The sequence below is a fragment of the Bombina bombina genome, chromosome 1 (assembly GCF_027579735.1).
Source record: "Bombina bombina isolate aBomBom1 chromosome 1, aBomBom1.pri, whole genome shotgun sequence".
In the NCBI taxonomy this organism is placed as follows: domain Eukaryota; kingdom Metazoa; phylum Chordata; class Amphibia; order Anura; family Bombinatoridae; genus Bombina; species Bombina bombina.
This window is the reverse complement of record NC_069499.1, coordinates 709,167,095-709,185,293: the sequence shown is the minus strand read 5'-3', so window position 1 is coordinate 709,185,293 and position 18,199 is coordinate 709,167,095. Positions and strand designations below refer to the sequence as shown.

Here is an 18,199-nt window from a genome sequence, read left to right as displayed (position 1 = left end):
TATGATTTTTTTGTATATAGCACAATTATTCCAATTCCTTGTTGATGCTTTCGCTCCTTTCTTATCACCCCACTTCTTGGCTATTCGTTAAACTGAATTGTGGGTGTGGTGGGGGGTGTATTTTAGGCATTTTGAGGTTTGGGAAACTTTGCCCCTCCTTGTAGGATTGTATATCCCATACGTCACTAGCTCATGGACTCTTGCCAATATGAAAGAAATGAATTTATCAGGTAAATTCTTACATAAATTAAATGTTATATATAGTTGTGATAGGTAAATAAAAAATAAAATGACTATTTCTGTTTAAATTGAGTGATAGCAAAATGCTAAAAATGCTCTGGTCTTTTGGGGAAATTTTAGTCTGAAAGGCCTGGTCCTTAAGGGGTTAAAGAGCTTTGACTTGACTGCTATGGAATTTGATCCTGCAAGTGATGGATTGGGGATTCTAATAATTTTATGAATGAACCACATAATTTATGCTTACATGATGAAGTCATTTTTTTCATGATGGTTAGAATTCACAAAACCCTGCCCATTTTATTTGTGGGTGTCACTTTTTTTCTGTCTTTGTATTTCCTTCTCTGCTTGGCCATATAGGTAACTGAGGCTGAGTTGGTGGAATTATAGGGTAGGGAGGAGCAAAAATCTGGAATGTTAGAGGTACTACATTAACCTGGCCTACATTTTAAAATAATTAAATGTGCTGTGAATTGGACTGATTCTTCCTTTTTTAATGCTGGGGGTATTTTTTACATTTTTCTTTTTCACATTTTTGGTAACATCATAGATCAACTGCTCCTTGCCTTATTTGGAGCAGGTCAAAGTACTCATAGCATTCTTCAGTAGGGATGCACCAAAATTTCGGCCGCAGATACTTTTCGACTGCAAATGGCATTTTCGTTTTTTTCTGGTTTTTGTTTGTTTTTTTTGCCTCTTATTTTTGGTAAAATTGTGTAGCATATTTCATATTTAATGCTAGCCTAGAGCTGTTGTTTGAGTTCATTACTTGACTTACGGTTTATCATATAATAGTTTTCTAGGACTATACGCTATTTGGATAATCAATAAAAAAAAAAAAACCTGTTAAACGAATAATACAGTATATTGATATTTAAAATTTCGGTCGAAAATAGCATTATCTTTTTTTTCGGTTTAGATTTTTTTTTGCCTGTTTTTCTTTCTTGGCAAAATTGTGTGGCATATTATTGTTTTACGATATTTTTTGTCTAATTTTAATGTTTCTTTCAATAAAAGTGTGGTTACCGTATATTTTATTGGCTTGCAGTTTTTGAATTAAGATTCATTCATTAAATAGTCTATGCAAAAAATAAAAATATTTTAAAATATTTTAAAATAGTTGACTAAAAAAACATTGAATTTTTGGGCTATTATACCTTTTTCCTCCATTTGCTCTCCTTCCATGAATCATTGCTCGTATCAAGCAGGAGAGGACGTCTTTGATTCTAATAGCTCCTGTCTGGCTTTCAGGATCTGGTTTGCGGATCCGGTGGAGATGTCATCTCTTCCACCTTGGAGGTTACCTCTGAGGAAGGACCTTCTAATTCACAGTCCATTCCTCCTTCCAAATCTAGATTATCTGAAGCTGACTGACTGGAGATTGATCGCGTAGTCTTGTCTAGACTTGCTTTTTTCGAGGCAGTCATTGATTCTATGCTTCAGGTTCATAATCCTGTTACTCGTAGGATTTTACATAAGATATGGCGTAACTACCTTTTTTGGTGTAAAGCTATAGGTTTTTCTTGGAGTTGGGTGAGGATTCCCTGAATTTTTCTTTTCTTTAGGATGCCCTGGAGAAGGGTTTGTCAGTTAGTACTCTGGATGGTCAGATTTCTTCTCTGTCTATATTTTTGCCCAAACGTCTGGCAGAATACCAGATGTTCTAGATTTTGTTCAGGCCCTGGTCAAAATTAGGTCTGTGCTCAAAGTGAAAGATATTAGCTCCAGAATTCAACCATCAGAACAAAATACTAACAGCAATATGGTCGCTAACTTTATATACTCTATACATATGTCTAATGCTCGTGCAGAAAGTCCCTTGCCAACGCGCATGCGCGAATCGTGTTAGTCTACCGTGGCAATACCGGTATCTGAAATGGGAGTACGCTAATGCGCATGCGCGAAACTGGAGCGCGCTCCAAACACAATCAGCTGAAAAAAAGGTGAGCATGCGCAAACTCAGATGTGGGCGGGTGACATAGTTCGATGGCTGCTTAGCGGACAGAATTTCAATTGGATAGATAAAAAAAACGTGACCTAGGCAGAAAAAAATGACCAAATAACTTTAGGATTTAGGAGATAAAAAATGTTTTAATTATTGCGGCAATAACTCTGTAAATAGAAAAATAGGGAAAAAATAATGAATTAAACTGATATTATTTTCTGTTAAACAATATAACTCTGGATCACAAACATTTCACTTTACCTGTTGCTCCTTCTTAAAACCTTATACTAGTTCTTAAAGTTTTGCAGCAGGCTCTGTTTGAGCCGATGCATGTTGTTGTTATAACATTATCTTGGAAGGTTTTGTTTCTCCTTGCTATTTCTTCCGCTTGCAGAGTTTATGAGCTTTCTTCTCTGCAGTGTGATTCCCCATATCTTATTTTTGATGCAGATAAGGTGGTCCTTTGTACTAAATTGGGGTTTCTCCCTAAGGTGGTGTCGGATCGAAACTTAATTAGGATATTATTGTTTTATTTTTTTTCTAAACCTTCTTTTCTTAAGGAACGTCTCTTGCATAACTTGGATGTTTTTTTTCTAGCTACTAAAGATTTTTGGCAATCTTCTGCCCTGTTTGTTGTTTTCTCTGGAAAGTGCAAGGGTCAGAAGGCCACTTCTACTTCTTTTACTCAGCAGCCTTCTGAGGGAATTACAGCTCTTTCCTCTAGGGCTGTCTCCTCATCTTGGATTTACAAACATGAAGCTTCTGTGGAACAGATTTGCAAGGCGGCAACATGGTTTTCTTTACATTCCTTTCCAAATTCTACAAATTTGTTACTTTTGCTTCGGCTGAGGCCTCTTTTGGGAGAAAGGTTCTTCAAGTGGTGGTGCCTTCTGTTTAGGTACTCCTGCCTTGTTCTCCCTCCCTGTTAATTCTGCATACTCTGGCTTGGGTATTGGTTCCCACTAGTAATTGGAATGACGTTATGGACTCTCAATGTCATAGGAAAGAAAACAAAATTTATACTTACCTGATAAATTTCTTTCCAGACATGGAAAGTCCATGACCCCGCCGTCTTCTTTTTTTAATTATAATTCGGCAGTTTTTTTTTAGTTAACCTCAGGCACCTTTTCTCTTGTTAAGTGTAGTCAGTCCATGGGTCATCCATTACTTATGGGATTATATCTCTCCCCAACAGGAAGTTGCAAGAGGATCACCCAAGCAGAGCTGCTATATAGCTCCTCCCCTCACATGTCATATCCAGTCATTCTCTTGCAAGTCTCAACAAAGGAGGTTGTGAGAGGAGACAGGAGTTTTTTTACTTAATTCTTCAATCAAAAGTTTATTTTAAAATGGCACCGGAGTGTGCTGTTTTTTCTCTCAGGCAGTATTTAGAAGAAGATCTGCCTGCGTTTTCTATGATCTTAGCAGACGTAACTAAGATCCACTGGCTGTTCTCGCGCATTCTGAGGAGGGGTAACTTCAGAAAGGGGAATAGCATGCGGGGTCCTCCGCAAATGAGGTATGTGCAGTATAATATTTTCTAGGAATGGAATTGACTAAGGAAACACTGCCGTTACCCATATGATGTAAGTACAGCCTTTAATGCAGTAGTAGCGGCTGGTATCAGGCTGTTAAATGTATGCGCAGTTGAGTTATTTTCTAGGGACTAGAATTTGACTGAGAAAATATTGTTAATACTGAAATAAATGTATAAGCCTTAACTGCAGTAGAAGCGACTGGTAGCAGGCTTAGTGATAACTTTACATAACACTGGAAAAGTTGTTTTTAAAACGTTTACTGGCATGTTATTCGTTTTGTGAGGTACTTTGGTGATAAATCTTTTTGGGCATGATTTTTTTTCCACATGGCTAACGTTTATTTCTGCATAGAAACCGTTGTAACAGGTCTCCCACTGTTGTAATATGAGTGGGAGGGGCCTTTTTTAGAGCCTTGTTGCGCAGATAAAATTCTAGCACAGTCTTCCTGCCTTTTCCTCCTTGATCCAGGACGTCTCCAGAGAGCTCAGGGGTCTTCAAAATTCAATTTTGAGGGAGGTAATCAGTCACAGCAGACCTGTGACAGTGTGTTTGACTGTGAGAAAAACGTTAAATCTAAAATTGGTTATCCGGTTGTGGGTATTGAGGGGTTAATCATCCGTTTGCTAGTGGGTGCAATCCTCTGCTAAATTCATACATTTATTGTTAAAATTGTTGGCTATAACTGAATTAGTTCATTGTTATTTCAACTGTGACAGTTTTTTTGTGTTTTTAAAAGCGCTGCTGCGTTTTTTCATATTGCTTGTAAATTCACTGACAGTTTTTTTCCAAGCTTGCTAGCCTTCATTGCTAGTCTGTTAAACATGTCTGATACAGATGAATCGACTTGTTCATTATGTTTAAAAGCCAATGTGGAGCCCAATAGAAATTTCAAATTTTAAATTTAAGCTTGAGAACCTCCGTGTATTGCTAGGGGAGGTGTTAGCGGCTCTGAATGATTGCGACACGGTGGCAATCCCAGAGAAATTATGTAGGCTGGATAAATACTATGCGGTACCGGTGTGTACTGACGTTTTTCCTATACCTAAAAGGCTTACAGAGATTATTAGCAAGGAGTGGGATAGACCCGGTGTGCCTTTTTCCCCTCCTCCGATATTTAGAAAAATGTTCCCAATAGACGCCACCACACAAGACTTATGGCAGACGGTCCCTAAGGTGGAGGGAGCAGTTTCTACTTTAGCCAAGCGTACCACTATCCCGGTGGAGGATAGTTGTGCTTTCTCAGATCCAATGGATAAAAAATTAGGTTACCTTAAGAAAATGTTTGTTCAACAAGGTTTTATCTTACAGCCCCTTGCATGCATTGCGCCCGTCACTGCTGCGGCGGCATTCTGGTTTGAGTCTCTGGAAGAGGCTATTCGCACAGCTCCATTGGATGAGATTATGAACAAGCTTAAAGCCCTTAAGCTAGCTAATGCATTTGTTTCGGATGCTGTGGTGCATTTAACCAAACTAACGGCTAAGAACTCCGGATTCGCCATCCAGGCGCGCAGAGCGCTATGGCTTAAATCCTGGTCAGCAGATGTAACTTCTAAATCTAAATTGCTTAATATTCCTTTCAAAGGGCAAACCTTATTCGGGCCCGGCTTGAAAGAAATTATTGCTGACATTACTGGAGGTAAGGGTCACTCCCTTCCTCAGGACAGGGCCAAATCAAAGGCCAAACAGTCTAATTTTCGTGCCTTTCGTAATTTCAAGGCAGGAGCAGCATCAACTTCCTCCGCCCCAAAACAGGAAGGGACTGCTGCTCGTTACAGACAGGGTTGGAAAGGCAACCAGTCTTGGAACAAGGGCAAGCAGGCCAGAAAACCTGCTGCTGCCCCTAAGACAGCATGAAGTAAGGGCCCCCTGTCCGGAAACGGATCTAGTGGGGGGCAGACTTTCTCTCTTTGCCCAAGCTTGGGCAAGAGATGTCCAGGATCCCTGGGCGTTGGAGATCATATCTCAAGGTTATCAGCAAACCAAATAAAGAAAGAGGCGTTTCTTCACTGTGTACAAGACCTCCTAGTAATGGGGGTGATCCACCCAGTTCCGCGGTCGGAACAAGGGCAAGGATTTTATTCAAATCTGTTTGTGGTTCCCAAGAAAGAGGGAACCTTCAGACCAATCTTGGACTTAAAGATCCTAAACAAGTTTCTAAGAGTTCCATCATTCAAAATGGAAACTATTCGAACCATCCTACCCATGATCCAAGAGGGTCAGTACATGACCACAGTGGACTTAAAGGATGCCTACCTTCACATAACGATTCACAAGGATCATTATCGGTATCTAAGATTTGCCTTCCTAGACAGGCATTACCAGTTTGTAGCTCTTCCCTTCGGGTTAGCTACGGCCCCAAGAATCTTTACAAAGGTTCTGGGCTCACTTCTGGCGGTACTAAGACCGCGAGGCATAGCGGTGGCTCCGTACCTAGACGACATTCTGATACAAGCGTCAAGTTTTCAAACTGCCAAGTCTCATACAGAGATAGTTCTGGCATTTCTGAGGTCGCATGGGTGGAAGGTGAACGTGGAAAAGAGTTCTCTATTACCACTCACAAGGGTTCCCTTCTTAGGGACTCTTATAGATTCTGTAGAGATGAAAATTTACCTGACGGAGGCCAGGTTATCAAAACTTCTAAATGCTTGCCGTGCCCTTCATTCCATTCCACACCCGTCAGTAGCCCAGTGCATGGAAGTAATCTGCTTAATGGTAGCAGCAATGGACATAGTACCATTTGCGCGCCTGCATCTCAGACCGCTGCAATTATGCATGCTCAGTCAGTGGAATGGGGATTACTCAGATTTGTCCCCTCTAATAAATCTGGATCAAGAGACCAGGGATTCTCTTCTCTGGTGGCTTTCTCGACTCCACCTGTCCAAAGGGATGACCTTTCGCAGGCCAGATTGGACGATTGTAACAACAGATGCCAGCCTTCTAGGTTGGGGCGCAGTCTGGAACTCCCTGAAGGCTCAGGGATCGTGGACTCAGGAGGAGAAACTCCTCCCAATAAATATTCTGGAATTAAGAGCGATATTCAATGCTCTTCTAGCTTGGCCTCAGTTGGCAACACTGAGGTTCCTCAGATTTCAGTCGGACAATATCACGACTGTGGCTTACATCAACCATCAAGGGGGAACCAGGAGTTCCCTAGCGATGTTGGAAGTATCAAAGATAATTCACTGGGCAGAGTCCAACTCTTGCCACCTGTCGGCGATCTATATCCCAGGCGTGGAGAACTGGGAGGCGGACTTCCTAAGTCGTCAGACTTTTCATCCGGGGGAGTGGGAACTTCATCCGGAGGTCTTTGCTCAACTAATTCATCGTTGGGGCAAACCGGAACTGGATCTCATGGCTTCTCGACAGAATGCCAAACTTCCTTGCTACGGATCCAGGTCCAGGGACCCGGGAGCGGCGCTGATAGATGCTCTAGCAGCCCCTTGGGGTTTCAACATGGCTTATGTGTTTCCACCATTTCCGCTGCTTCCTCGGCTGATTGCCAAGATCAAACAGGAGAGAGCATCGGTGATTCTGATAGCACCTGCGTGGCCACGCAGGACCTGGTATGCAGATCTAGTGGGCATGTTGTCCTGTCCACCATGGTCTCTACCTCTGAGACAGGACCTTCTAATTCAGGGTCCTTTCAACCATCCAGATCTAATTTCTCTGAGGCTGACTGCATGGAGATTGAACGCTTGATTCTATCAAAGCGTGGCTTCTCGGAGTCAGTTATTGATACCTTAATACAGGCTCGGAAACCTGTTACCAGAAAAATTTACCATAAAATATGGCGTAAATACTTATATTGGTGTGAATCCAAGAGTTACTCATGGAGTAAAGTTAGGATTCCTAGGATTTTGTCCTTTCTACAAGAGGGTTTAGAAAAGGGTTTATCTGCTAGTTCATTAAAGGGACAGATTTCTGCTCTGTCTATTCTGTTGCACAAACGTCTGGCAGATGTTCCAGACGTTCAGGCTTTTTGTCAGGCTTTGGCTAGGATTAAGCCTGTGTTTAAGACTGTTGCTCCGCCGTGGAGCTTAAACTTAGTTCTTAAAGTTCTTCAAGGTGTTCCGTTTGAACCCCTCCATTCCATTGATATTAAGCTGTTATCTTGGAAAGTTCTGTTTTTGATGGCTATTTCCTCGGCTCGAAGAGTCTCTGAGTTATCTGCCCTACACTGTGATTCTCCTTATCTGATTTTCCATTCAGACAAGGTAGTTCTGCGTACTAAACCTGGGTTTTTACCTAAGGTGGTTTCTAACAGGAATATCAATCAAGAGATTGTTGTTCCATCATTATGTCCTAACCCTTCTTCAAAGAAGGAACGACTTTTGCATAATCTGGACGTAGTCCTTGCCCTGAAGTTCTATTTACAGGCAACTAAATATTTTCGTCAAACTTCTTCCCCGTTTGTCGTTTACTCGGGACAGAGGAGAGGTCAAAAGGCTTCGGCTACCTCTCTCTCCTTTTGGCTTCGTAGCATAATACGTTTAGCCTATGAGACTGCTGGACAGCAGCCTCCTGAAAGAATTACAGCTCATTCCACTAGAGCTGTGGCTTCCACCTGGGCCTTTAAAAATGAGGCCTCTGTTGAACAGATTTACAAGGCTGCAACTTGGTCTTCACTTCACACTTTTTCAAAATTTTACAAATTTGACACTTTTGCTTCTTCGGAGGCTATTTTTGGGAGAAAGGTGCTTCAGGCAGTGGTTCCTTCCGTTTAAAGTTCCTGCCTTGTCCCTCCCATCATCCGTGTACTTTAGCTTTGGTATTGGTATCCCATAAGTAATGGATGACCCGTGGACTGACTACACTTAACAAGAGAAAACATAATTTATGCTTACCTGATAAATTTATTTCTCTTGTAGTGTAGTCAGTCCACGGCCCGCCCTGTCTTTTAAGGCAGACCTAAATTTTAATTTAACTCCAGTCACCACTGCACCCTATGGTTTCTCCTTTCTCGTCTTGTTTCGGTAGAATGACTGGATATGACATGTGAGGGGAGGAGCTATATAGCAGCTCTGCTTGGGTGATACTCTTGCAACTTCCTGTTGGGGAGAGATATAATCCCATAAGTAATGGATGACCCGTGGACTGACTACACTACAAGAGAAATAAATTTATCAGGTAAGCATAAATTATGTTTTTCACCCTTCTGTTTCTTCTTTTTCCATTTTCCTTTGGCTGAATGACTGGGGATTATGGTTAAGGGACGTTACACTTAACAGCTTTGCTGGGGTGCTCTTTGCCTCCTCCTGCTGGCCAGGAGTTGAATATCCCACTAGTAATTGGAATGACGTTGTGGACTCTCCATGTCCGGAAAGAAAAATTTTTATCAGATAAAGCATAAACTTTTAAACTACTTTCCAATTTACTTCTGTTATCTAATTTGCTTTTCTCTTGTAAGGTGTATCCAGTCCATGGATTCATCCATTACTTGTGGGATATTCTCCTTCCCAACAGGAAGCTGCAAGAGGATCACCCACAGCAGAGCTGTCTATATAGCTCCTCCCCTAACTGCCACCTCCCAGTCATTCTCTTGCAGCTCTCGACAAGGGAAGCAGCTAGAGAGAGGTGGTCCATTAATGTAGTTTATGTTCAAACATCCAAATCTAATTTCTCTGCGCCTGACTGCTTGGAGATTGAACGCTTGATTTTGTCAAAACGTGGTTTTTCCAAGTCGGTCATTGATACCTTAATTCAGGCTCGAAAGCCTGTCACCAGGAAAATCTATCATAAGATATGGTGTAAATATCTTCATTGGTGTGAATCCAAGGGTTACTCATGGAGTAAAGTCAGGATTCCCAGGATATTGTCTTTTCTCCAAGAAGGATTGGAGAAGGGATTGTCAGCTAGTTCCTTAAAGGGACAGATTTCTGCTCTGTCTATTCTTTTGCACAAGCGTCTGGCGGATGTTCCAGACGTTCAGGCGTTTTCTCAGGCTTTAGTCTTTAATCAAGCCTGTGTTTAAACCTGTTGCTCCGCCATGGAGTTTAAATTTATTTCTTAAAGTTCTTCAAGGGGTTCCGTTTGAACCTCTGCATTCCATAGATATCAAGCTTTTATCTTGGAAAGTTCTGTTCTTGGTAGCTATCTCTTCGGCTCGAAGAGTTTCAGAGTTATCTGCCTTGCAGTGTGATTCCACTTATCTGATCTTCCATGCAGATAAGGTAGTTTTGCGTACCAAACCTGGGTTTCTTCCTAAGGTGGTATCCAATAAGAATATCAATCAAGAGATTGTTGTTCCGTCACTGTGTCCTAATCCTCCTTCAAAGAAGGAACGTCTATTACACAATTTTGACGTGGTTCGTGCTTTAAAGTTTTATTTACAAGCTACTAAAGATTTTCGTCAAACATCTACATTGTTTGTTGTCTACTCTGGACAGAGGAAAGGCCAAAAGGCTTCAGCAACTTCTCTTTCTTTTTGGTTAAGAAGTATAACCTGTAAGAATTACAGCTCATTCCACTAGAGCGGTGGCTTCCACATGGGCCTTTAAAAATGAGGCTTCTGTTGAACAGATTTGTAAGGCGGCGACTTGGTCTTCGCTTCATACTTTTTCTAAATTCTACAAATTTGATACTTTTGCTTCTTCGGAGGCTATTTTTGGGAGAAAGGTCTTACAGGCAGTGGTGCCTTCCGTTTAAGCACCTGCCTTGTCCCTCCCTTCATCTGTGTCCTATAGCTTTGGTATTGGTATCCCACAAGTAATGGATGAATCCGTGGACTGGATACACCTTACAAGAGAAAACAAAATTTATGCTTACCTGATAAATGTATTTCTCTTGTGGTGTATCCAGTCCACGGCCCGCCCTGTCATTTTAAGGCAGGTGTTTTTTAATTTTTAAACTACAGTCACCACTGCACCCTATAGTTTCTCCTTTCTCTTGCTTGTCTTCAGTCGAATGACTGGGAGGTGGCAGTTAGGGGAGGAGCTATATAGACAGCTCTGCTGTGGGTGATCCTCTTGCAGCTTCCTGTTGGGAAGGAGAATATCCCACAAGTAATGGATGAATCCGTGGACTGGATACACCACAAGAGAAATAAATTTATCAGGTAAGCATAAATTATGTTTTTTCTCTTGTTATCCTTTGTTGAAAAGTATACCTACCTAGGCCCAGGTGCTGGGAGCTAGCTCCTGATTTGTGGCAACACATATATGCCTCTTGTCATTGACTTACCAGTGTGTTCAGCTAGCTCCCATTCGTGCATTGCTCCTCCTTAATAAAGGATACCAAGCGAATGAAGCAAAACTGATAATAGATGTAAATTGGAAAGTTATTTAAACATGTATGCTCTTGGGTTTCATGTCCCTTTAACACAAAAAGAAACTAAATGTGCTAACATACAGTGTGTAAAGTTTATTTTGGTTATTGATTGATGAAGTTTTGTTAAGTGTTTGAATTAGTCTTGACTATCCCATAAAGGCTGACTCTGGTAACTGAGGAAAATCAAAAGCATTTTATAATTTTGCAGTGTTAGCATTCTTAATTAATGCTGGTGTGCTCTTTTCCCTCTCTCTTCACAACCAGACCACTGCATGGTAAACTTCATCAAAGAAAATTTACTTGGTTCCATTAAAGAATTCAGAAATCGCTTTATGAATCCTATACAGAATGGACAGTGCGCAGACTCTACAATGATAGATGTCAGAGTGATGAAAAAGCGTGCCCACATCCTCTATGAGATGCTTGCTGGATGTGTTCAGGTTTGTGAGATTTTATTTCCTTAATCCCTATAGTTTTAAGCATTTTTCTCTTGTTAAGTGTATTCAGTCCACGGGTCATCCATTACTTATGGGATATATTCCCTTCCCAACAGGAAGTTGCAAGAGGATCACCCAAGCAGAGCTGCTATATAGCTCCTCCCCTCACATGTCATATCCAGTCATTCTCTTGCAACCCTCAACATAGAAGGAAGGTCGTGAGAGGAGTGTGGAGTTTTTTATATTTAATTACTTCTTCAATCAAAAGTTTATTTTTAAATGGCACCGGAGTGTGCTGTTTTTTCTCTCAGGCAGTATTTAGAAGAAGAATCTGCCTGCGTTTTCTATGATCTTAGCAGAAGTAACTAAGATCCACTGGCTGTTCTCGCACATTCTGAGGAGTGGGGTAACTTCAGAAGGGGAATAGCATGCGGGGTTTCCTGCAAATAAGGTATGTGCAGTAAATATTTTTCTAAGGAATGGAATTGACTAAGAAAATACTGCTGATACCGATGTAATGTAAGTACAGCCTTAAATGCAGTAGTAGCGACTGGTATCAGGCTGATGAATGTATGTGCAGTAAAAAGTAATTTTCTAAGGAATGGAATTTGACTAAGAAAATGCTGTTAATACTGAAGTAATGTATGAGCCTTAACTGCAGTAGTAGCGACTGGTAGCAGGCTTATTTATAACAATACATAACCTTTAAAATTGATGTTTTAAAACGTTTACTGGCATGTTAATCATTTTTTTGTGAGGTACATTGGTGATGAAACTTATTGGGGCATGAATTTTTCCACATTGCTGTCGTATATTTCTGCATAGAAACAGTTAACTGAGGTTTCCCACTGTTGTAATATGAGTTGGAGGGGCCTATTTTAGCGCTTTTTTGTGCAGTAAAAATTCAGTCACAGTCTTCCTGCTTCTTACTCCATGATCCAGGACGTCTCTAGAGAGCTCAGGGGATTTCAAAAATCATTTTGAGGGAGGTAATCAGTCACAGCAGACCTGTGACAGTGTGTTTGACTGTGTTAAAAACGTTAATTCTTGTATTGATTATCAGTTTTGGGTATTGAGGGGTTAATCATCCATTTGCTAGTGGGTGCAATGCTCTGCTAACTTAATACATTTACTGTGAAAATTTGGTTGCTATATCTGATTTGGTTCATTGTTATTTCAACTGTGACAGTTTTTTGTGCTTCTTAAAGGCGCAGTAGCGTTTTTTATATTGCTTGTAAATTTATTTGAAAGTATTTTCCAAGCTTGCTAGTCTCATTGCTAGTCTGTTTAAACATGTCTGACACAGATGAATCTGTTTGTTCACTATGTTTGAAGGCCAATGTGGAGCCCCATAGAAAGATGTGTACTAAATGCATTGATTTCACTTTAAATAATAAAGGTCAATCTTTATCTGTAAAAGAATTATCACCAGACAACTAGGGGGAAGTTATGCCGACTAACTCCGCTCACGTGTCAGTACCTTCGCCTCCCGCCCAGGAGGCGCGTGATATTGTGGTGCCAAATGAGAGGCCCATACAAATCACTTTACAAGACATGGCTAATGTTATGACAGAAGTATTATCTAAACTGCCGGAATTAAGAGGCAAGCGCGATTGCTCTGGGATAAGGACAGAGCGCGCTGATGATGTGAGAGCCATGTCCGATACTGCGTCACAATTTGCAGAACATGAGGACGGAGAGCTTCATTCTGTGGGTGACGGATCTGATCCAGGGAGACCGGATTCAGAGATCTCTAATTTTAAATTTAAGCTTGAGAACCTCCGTGTATTGCTAGGGGAGGTTTTAGCGGCTGTGAATGACTGTAATACAGTTGCAATTCCAGAGAAATTATGTAGGCTGGATAGATACTATGCGGTGCCGGTGTGTACTGACGTTTTTCCTATACCTAAAAGGCTTACAGAGATTATTAGCAAGGAGTGGGATAGACCCGGTGTGCCCTTTTCCCCTCCTATATTTAGAAAAATGTTTCCAATAGACGCCACCACACAAGACTTATGGCAGACAGTCCCTAAGGTGGAGGGAGCAGTTTCTACTTTAGCTAAGCGTACCACTATCCCGGTGGAGGATAGTTGTGCTTTTTTGGATCCAATGGATAAAAAATTAGAAGGTTACCTTAAGAAAATGTTTGTTCAACAAGGTTTTATCTTACAGCCCCTTGCATGCATTGCGCCTTTCACTGCTGCTGCGGCATTCTGTTTTGAGTCTCTGGAAGAGGCCATTCGCACAGCTCCATTGGATGAGATTATGGACAAGCTTAAAGCACTTAAGCTAGCTAACTCATTTGTTTCTTATGCCGTTGTACATTTAACCAAACTAATGGCTAAGAACTCCGGATTCGCCATCCAGGCGCGCAGAGCGCTATGGCTTAAATCTTGGTCAGCTGACGTGACTTCTAAATCCAAATTGCTTAATATTCCTTTCAAAGGGCAGACCTTATTCGGGCCCGGATTGAAAGAAATTATTGCTGACATTATTACTGGAGGTAAGGGTCATACTCTTCCTCAGGACAGGGCCAAATCAAAGGCCAAACAGTCTTATTTTCGTGCCTTTCGAAACTTCAAGGCAGGAGCAGCATCAACTTCCTCCGCCCCAAAACAGGAAGGAACTGTTGCTCGTTACAAACAGGGCTGGAAAACTAACCAGTCCTGGAACAAGGGCAAGCAGGCCAAAAAGCCTACTACTGCCCCTAAGACAGCATGAAGAGAGGGCCCCCTATCCGGAAACAGATCTAGTGGGGGGCAGACTTTCTCTCTTCACCCAGGCTTGGGCAAGAGATGTCCAGGATCCCTGGGCGTTGGAGATTATATCTCAGGGATACCTTCTGGACTTCAAAGCTTCTCCTCCACAAGGGAGATTTCATCTTTCAATGTTATCAGCAAACCAAATAAAGAATGAGGCTTTTCTTCACTGTGTACAAGACCTCCTAGTAATGGGGGTGATCCACCCAGTTCTGCGGACGGAACAAGGGCAAAGATTTTACTCAAATCTGTTTGTGGTTTCCAAGAAAGAGGGAACCTTCAGACCAATCTTGGACCTAAAAATTTTAAACAAATTCCTAAGAGTTCCATCATTCAAAATGGAAACTATTCGAACCATCCTACCCATGATCCAAGAGGGTCAGTATATGACCACAGTGGACTTAAAGGACGCCTACCTTCACATACCGATTCACAAAGATCATTATCAGTACCTAAGATTTGCGTTTTTAGACAGGCATTACCAGTTTGTAGCTCTTCCCTTCGGGTTAGCTACGGCCCCGAGAATCTTTACAAAGGTTCTGGGCTCACTTCTGTCGGTGCTGAGACCGCGAGGCATAGCGGTGGCTCCGTACCTAGACGACATTCTGATACAAGCGTCAAGTTTTCAAATTGCCAAGTCTCACACAGAGATAGTTCTGGCATTTCTGAGGTCGCATGGGTGGAAGGTGAACGTGGAAAAGAGTTCTCTATTACCACTCACAAGGGTTCCCTTCCTAGGGACTCTTATAGATTCTATAGAGATGAAAATTTACCTGACGGAGTCCAGGTTATCAAAACTGCTAAATGCTTGCCGTGTCCTTCATTCCATTCCACACCCGTCAGTAGCTCAGTGCATGGAAGTAATCGGCTTAACCCCTTAACGACCGAGGACGTGCAGGGTACGTCCTCAAAAAAAAGGCAGTTAACGCCTGAGGACGTACCCTGCACGTCCTCGGTGTGGAAAGCAGCTGGAAGCGATCCTGCTCGCTTCCAGCGGCTTTCCGGTTATTGCAGTGATGCCTCGATATGGAGGCATCCTGCAATAACTCTAGATGGCCATCCGATGCAGAGAGAGCCACTCTGTGGCCCTCTCTGCACCGGACATCGATGGCCGGTATCGTTGGTGGGTAGGAGCCGACTTGGGAGGCGGGTGGACGGCCATCGATGGGCCGGGTAATGTAGAGGGGGGCGGGATCGGGGGGAGGGCCGATGGGGGCGCTACACTACAGAAACTATAACTTATAAAAAGTTTGAGAAATGCTGTATTTAAATTAATAATATATATAAATCGGAGGTATCTAGGTGGGGGTGGGGGTGGGGGGTTGGTCTTTGGTGGGGCAGGGAGCTACACTACAGAAAATGGGAAAAAATAAAAAATATCAGTAATTTTATTCTAAACTGGGTACTGGCAGACAGCTGCCAGTACCCAAGATGGCGGCCATTAAGGCAGAGGGGGAGAGTTAGAGAGCTGTTTGGTGGGGGATCAGTCAGGTTGGGGGCTAAAGGGGGGTCCTACAGAGCAGCATATGTAAATATGCCTTTTCTTTAAAAAAAAAAAAGCCCAAATATAGCTTTTATTTTAGTACTGGCAGAGTTTCTGCCAGTACTTAAGATGGCGGGGACAATTGTGGGGTGGGGGAGGGAAGAGAGCTGTTTGGGAGGGATCAGGGGGTCTGATGTTTCAGGTGGGAGGCTAAGCTCTACACTAAAGCTAAAATTAACCCTGCAAGCTCCCTTCAAGCTACCTAATTAACCCCTTCACTGCTAGCCATAATACGTGTGATGCGCATTTAGCGGCCTAAGTACCAAAAAGCAACGCCAAAGCCATATGTGTCTGCTATTTCTGAACAAAGGGGATAACAGAGAAAAATTTACAACCATTTATGCCATAATTGCACAAGCTGTTTGTAAATAATTTCAGTGAGAAACAAAAAGTTTGTGAAAAAGGGAACTTTTTTTTTTATTTGATCGCATTTGGCGGTGAAATGGTGGCATGCAATATACCAAAATGGGCCTAGATCAATACTTTGGGTTGTCTGCTACACTACACTAAAGCTAAAATTAACCCTACAAGCTCCTTACAAGCTCCCTAATTAACCCCTGCACTGCTGGGCATAATACACGTGTGGTGCACAGTGGCATTTAGCGGCCTTCTATTTACCAAAAAGCAATGCCAAAGCCATATATGTCTGCTATTTCTGAACAATGGGGATCCCATAGGTTGGGGCGCAGTCTGGAACTCCCTGAAGGCTCAGGGATCGTGGACTCAGGAGGAGAAACTCCTCCCAATAAATATTCTGGAGTTAAGAGCAATATTCAATGCTCTTCTGCTTGGCCTCAGTTAGCAACACTGAGGTTCATCAGATTTCAGTTGGACAATATCACGACTGTGGCTTACATCAACCATCAAGGGGGAACCAGGAGTTCCCTAGCGATGTTAGAAGTCTCCAAGATAATTCGCTGGGCAGAGTCTCACTCTTGCCACCTGTCAGCGATTTACATCTCAGGCGTGGAGAACTGGGAGGCGGACTTTCTAAGTCGCCAGACTTTTCATCCGGGGGAGTGGGAACTTCATCCGGAGGTTTTTGCTCAACTGATTCATCGTTGGGGCAAACCAGAACTGGATCTCATGGCGTCTCGCCAGAACGCCAATCTTCCTTGTTACGGATCCAGGTCCAGGGACCCGGAAGCGGTGCTGATAGATGCTCTAGCAGCCCCTTGGGTTTTCAACATGGCTTATGTGTTTCCACCATTTCCGCTATTACCTCGACTGATTGCCAAGATCAAACAGGAGAGAGCATTGGTGATTCTGATAGCGCCTGCGTGGCCACGCAGGACCTGGTATGCAGACCTAGTGGACATGTCGTCCTGTCCACCATGGTCTCTGCCTCTGATGCAGGACCTTCTAATTCAGGGTCCTTTCAACCATCCAAATCTAATTTCTCTGAGGCTGACTGCATGGAGATTGAACGCTTGATCCTATCAAAGCGCGGCTTCTCGGAGTCGGTTATTGATACCTTAATACAGGCTCGGAAACCTGTTACCAGAAAGATTTACCATAAGATATGGCGTAAATATTTATATTGGTGCGAATCCAAGAGTTACTCATGGAGTAAAGTTAGGATTCCTAGGATATTGTCTTTTCTACAAGAGGGTTTAGAAAAGGGCTTATCTGCTAGTTCGTTAAAGGGACAGATTTCTGCTCTATCTATTCTTTTACACAAACGTCTGGCAGAAGTTCCAGACGTTCAGGCTTTTTGTCAGGCTTTGGCTAGGATTAAGCCTGTGTTTAAGACTGTTGCTCCGCCGTGGAGCTTAAACTTAGTTCTTAACGTTCTTCAAGGTGTTCCATTTGAACCCCTTCATTCCATTGATATCAAGCTGTTATCTTGGAAAGTTCTGTTTTTGATGGCTATTTCCTCGGCTCGAAGAGTCTCTGAGTTATCTGCCTTACATTGTGATTCTCCTTATCTGATTTTTCATTCAGACAAGGTAGTTCTGCGTACTAAACCTGGGTTCTTACCTAAGGTAGTTTCTAACAGGAATATCAATCAAGAGATTCCTGTGGTTACTCCTGAGGTTTTTCCAGTTCCTGATGCTATTTCTGATATGATTTCTAAGGAATGGAATAGGCCTGGTACTTCTTTTATTCCTTCTTCAAGGTTTAACAAAATTGTATCCTTTGCCAGCAGTTACATTGGAGTTTTGGGAAAAGATCCCCAAAGTTGATGGGGCTATCTCTACTCTTGGTAAACGTACTACTATTCCTATGGAGGATAGTACTTCTTTTAAAGATCCTTTAGATAGGAAACTTGAATCTTATCTAAGGAAATTTTTTTTGTATTCGGGTCATCTTCTCAGGCCTGCAATTTCTTTGATGTTGCGGCAGCATCAACTTTTTGGTTGGAAAATTTAGCGCAACAAGAATTGGATTCTGATTTGTCTAGCATTGTTCGCTTGCTTCAACATGCTAATCATTTTATTTGTGATGCCATTTTTGATGATATCAATATTGAT

At 42.2% G+C, this 18,199-nt stretch overlaps 1 protein-coding gene across 1 annotated transcript in view; it reads left to right on the top strand.

The window, feature by feature from the left end:
• Nucleotides 1–18,199, top strand: part of ATRX (ATRX chromatin remodeler) — a 783,199-nt gene that overhangs the window by 524,550 nt on the left and 240,450 nt on the right. The window contains exon 21 of the mRNA XM_053714433.1: nucleotides 11,251–11,426. Coding sequence (XP_053570408.1) covers nucleotides 11,251–11,426 — 176 coding nt within the window. The remainder of the gene's footprint in view (nucleotides 1–11,250; nucleotides 11,427–18,199) is intronic.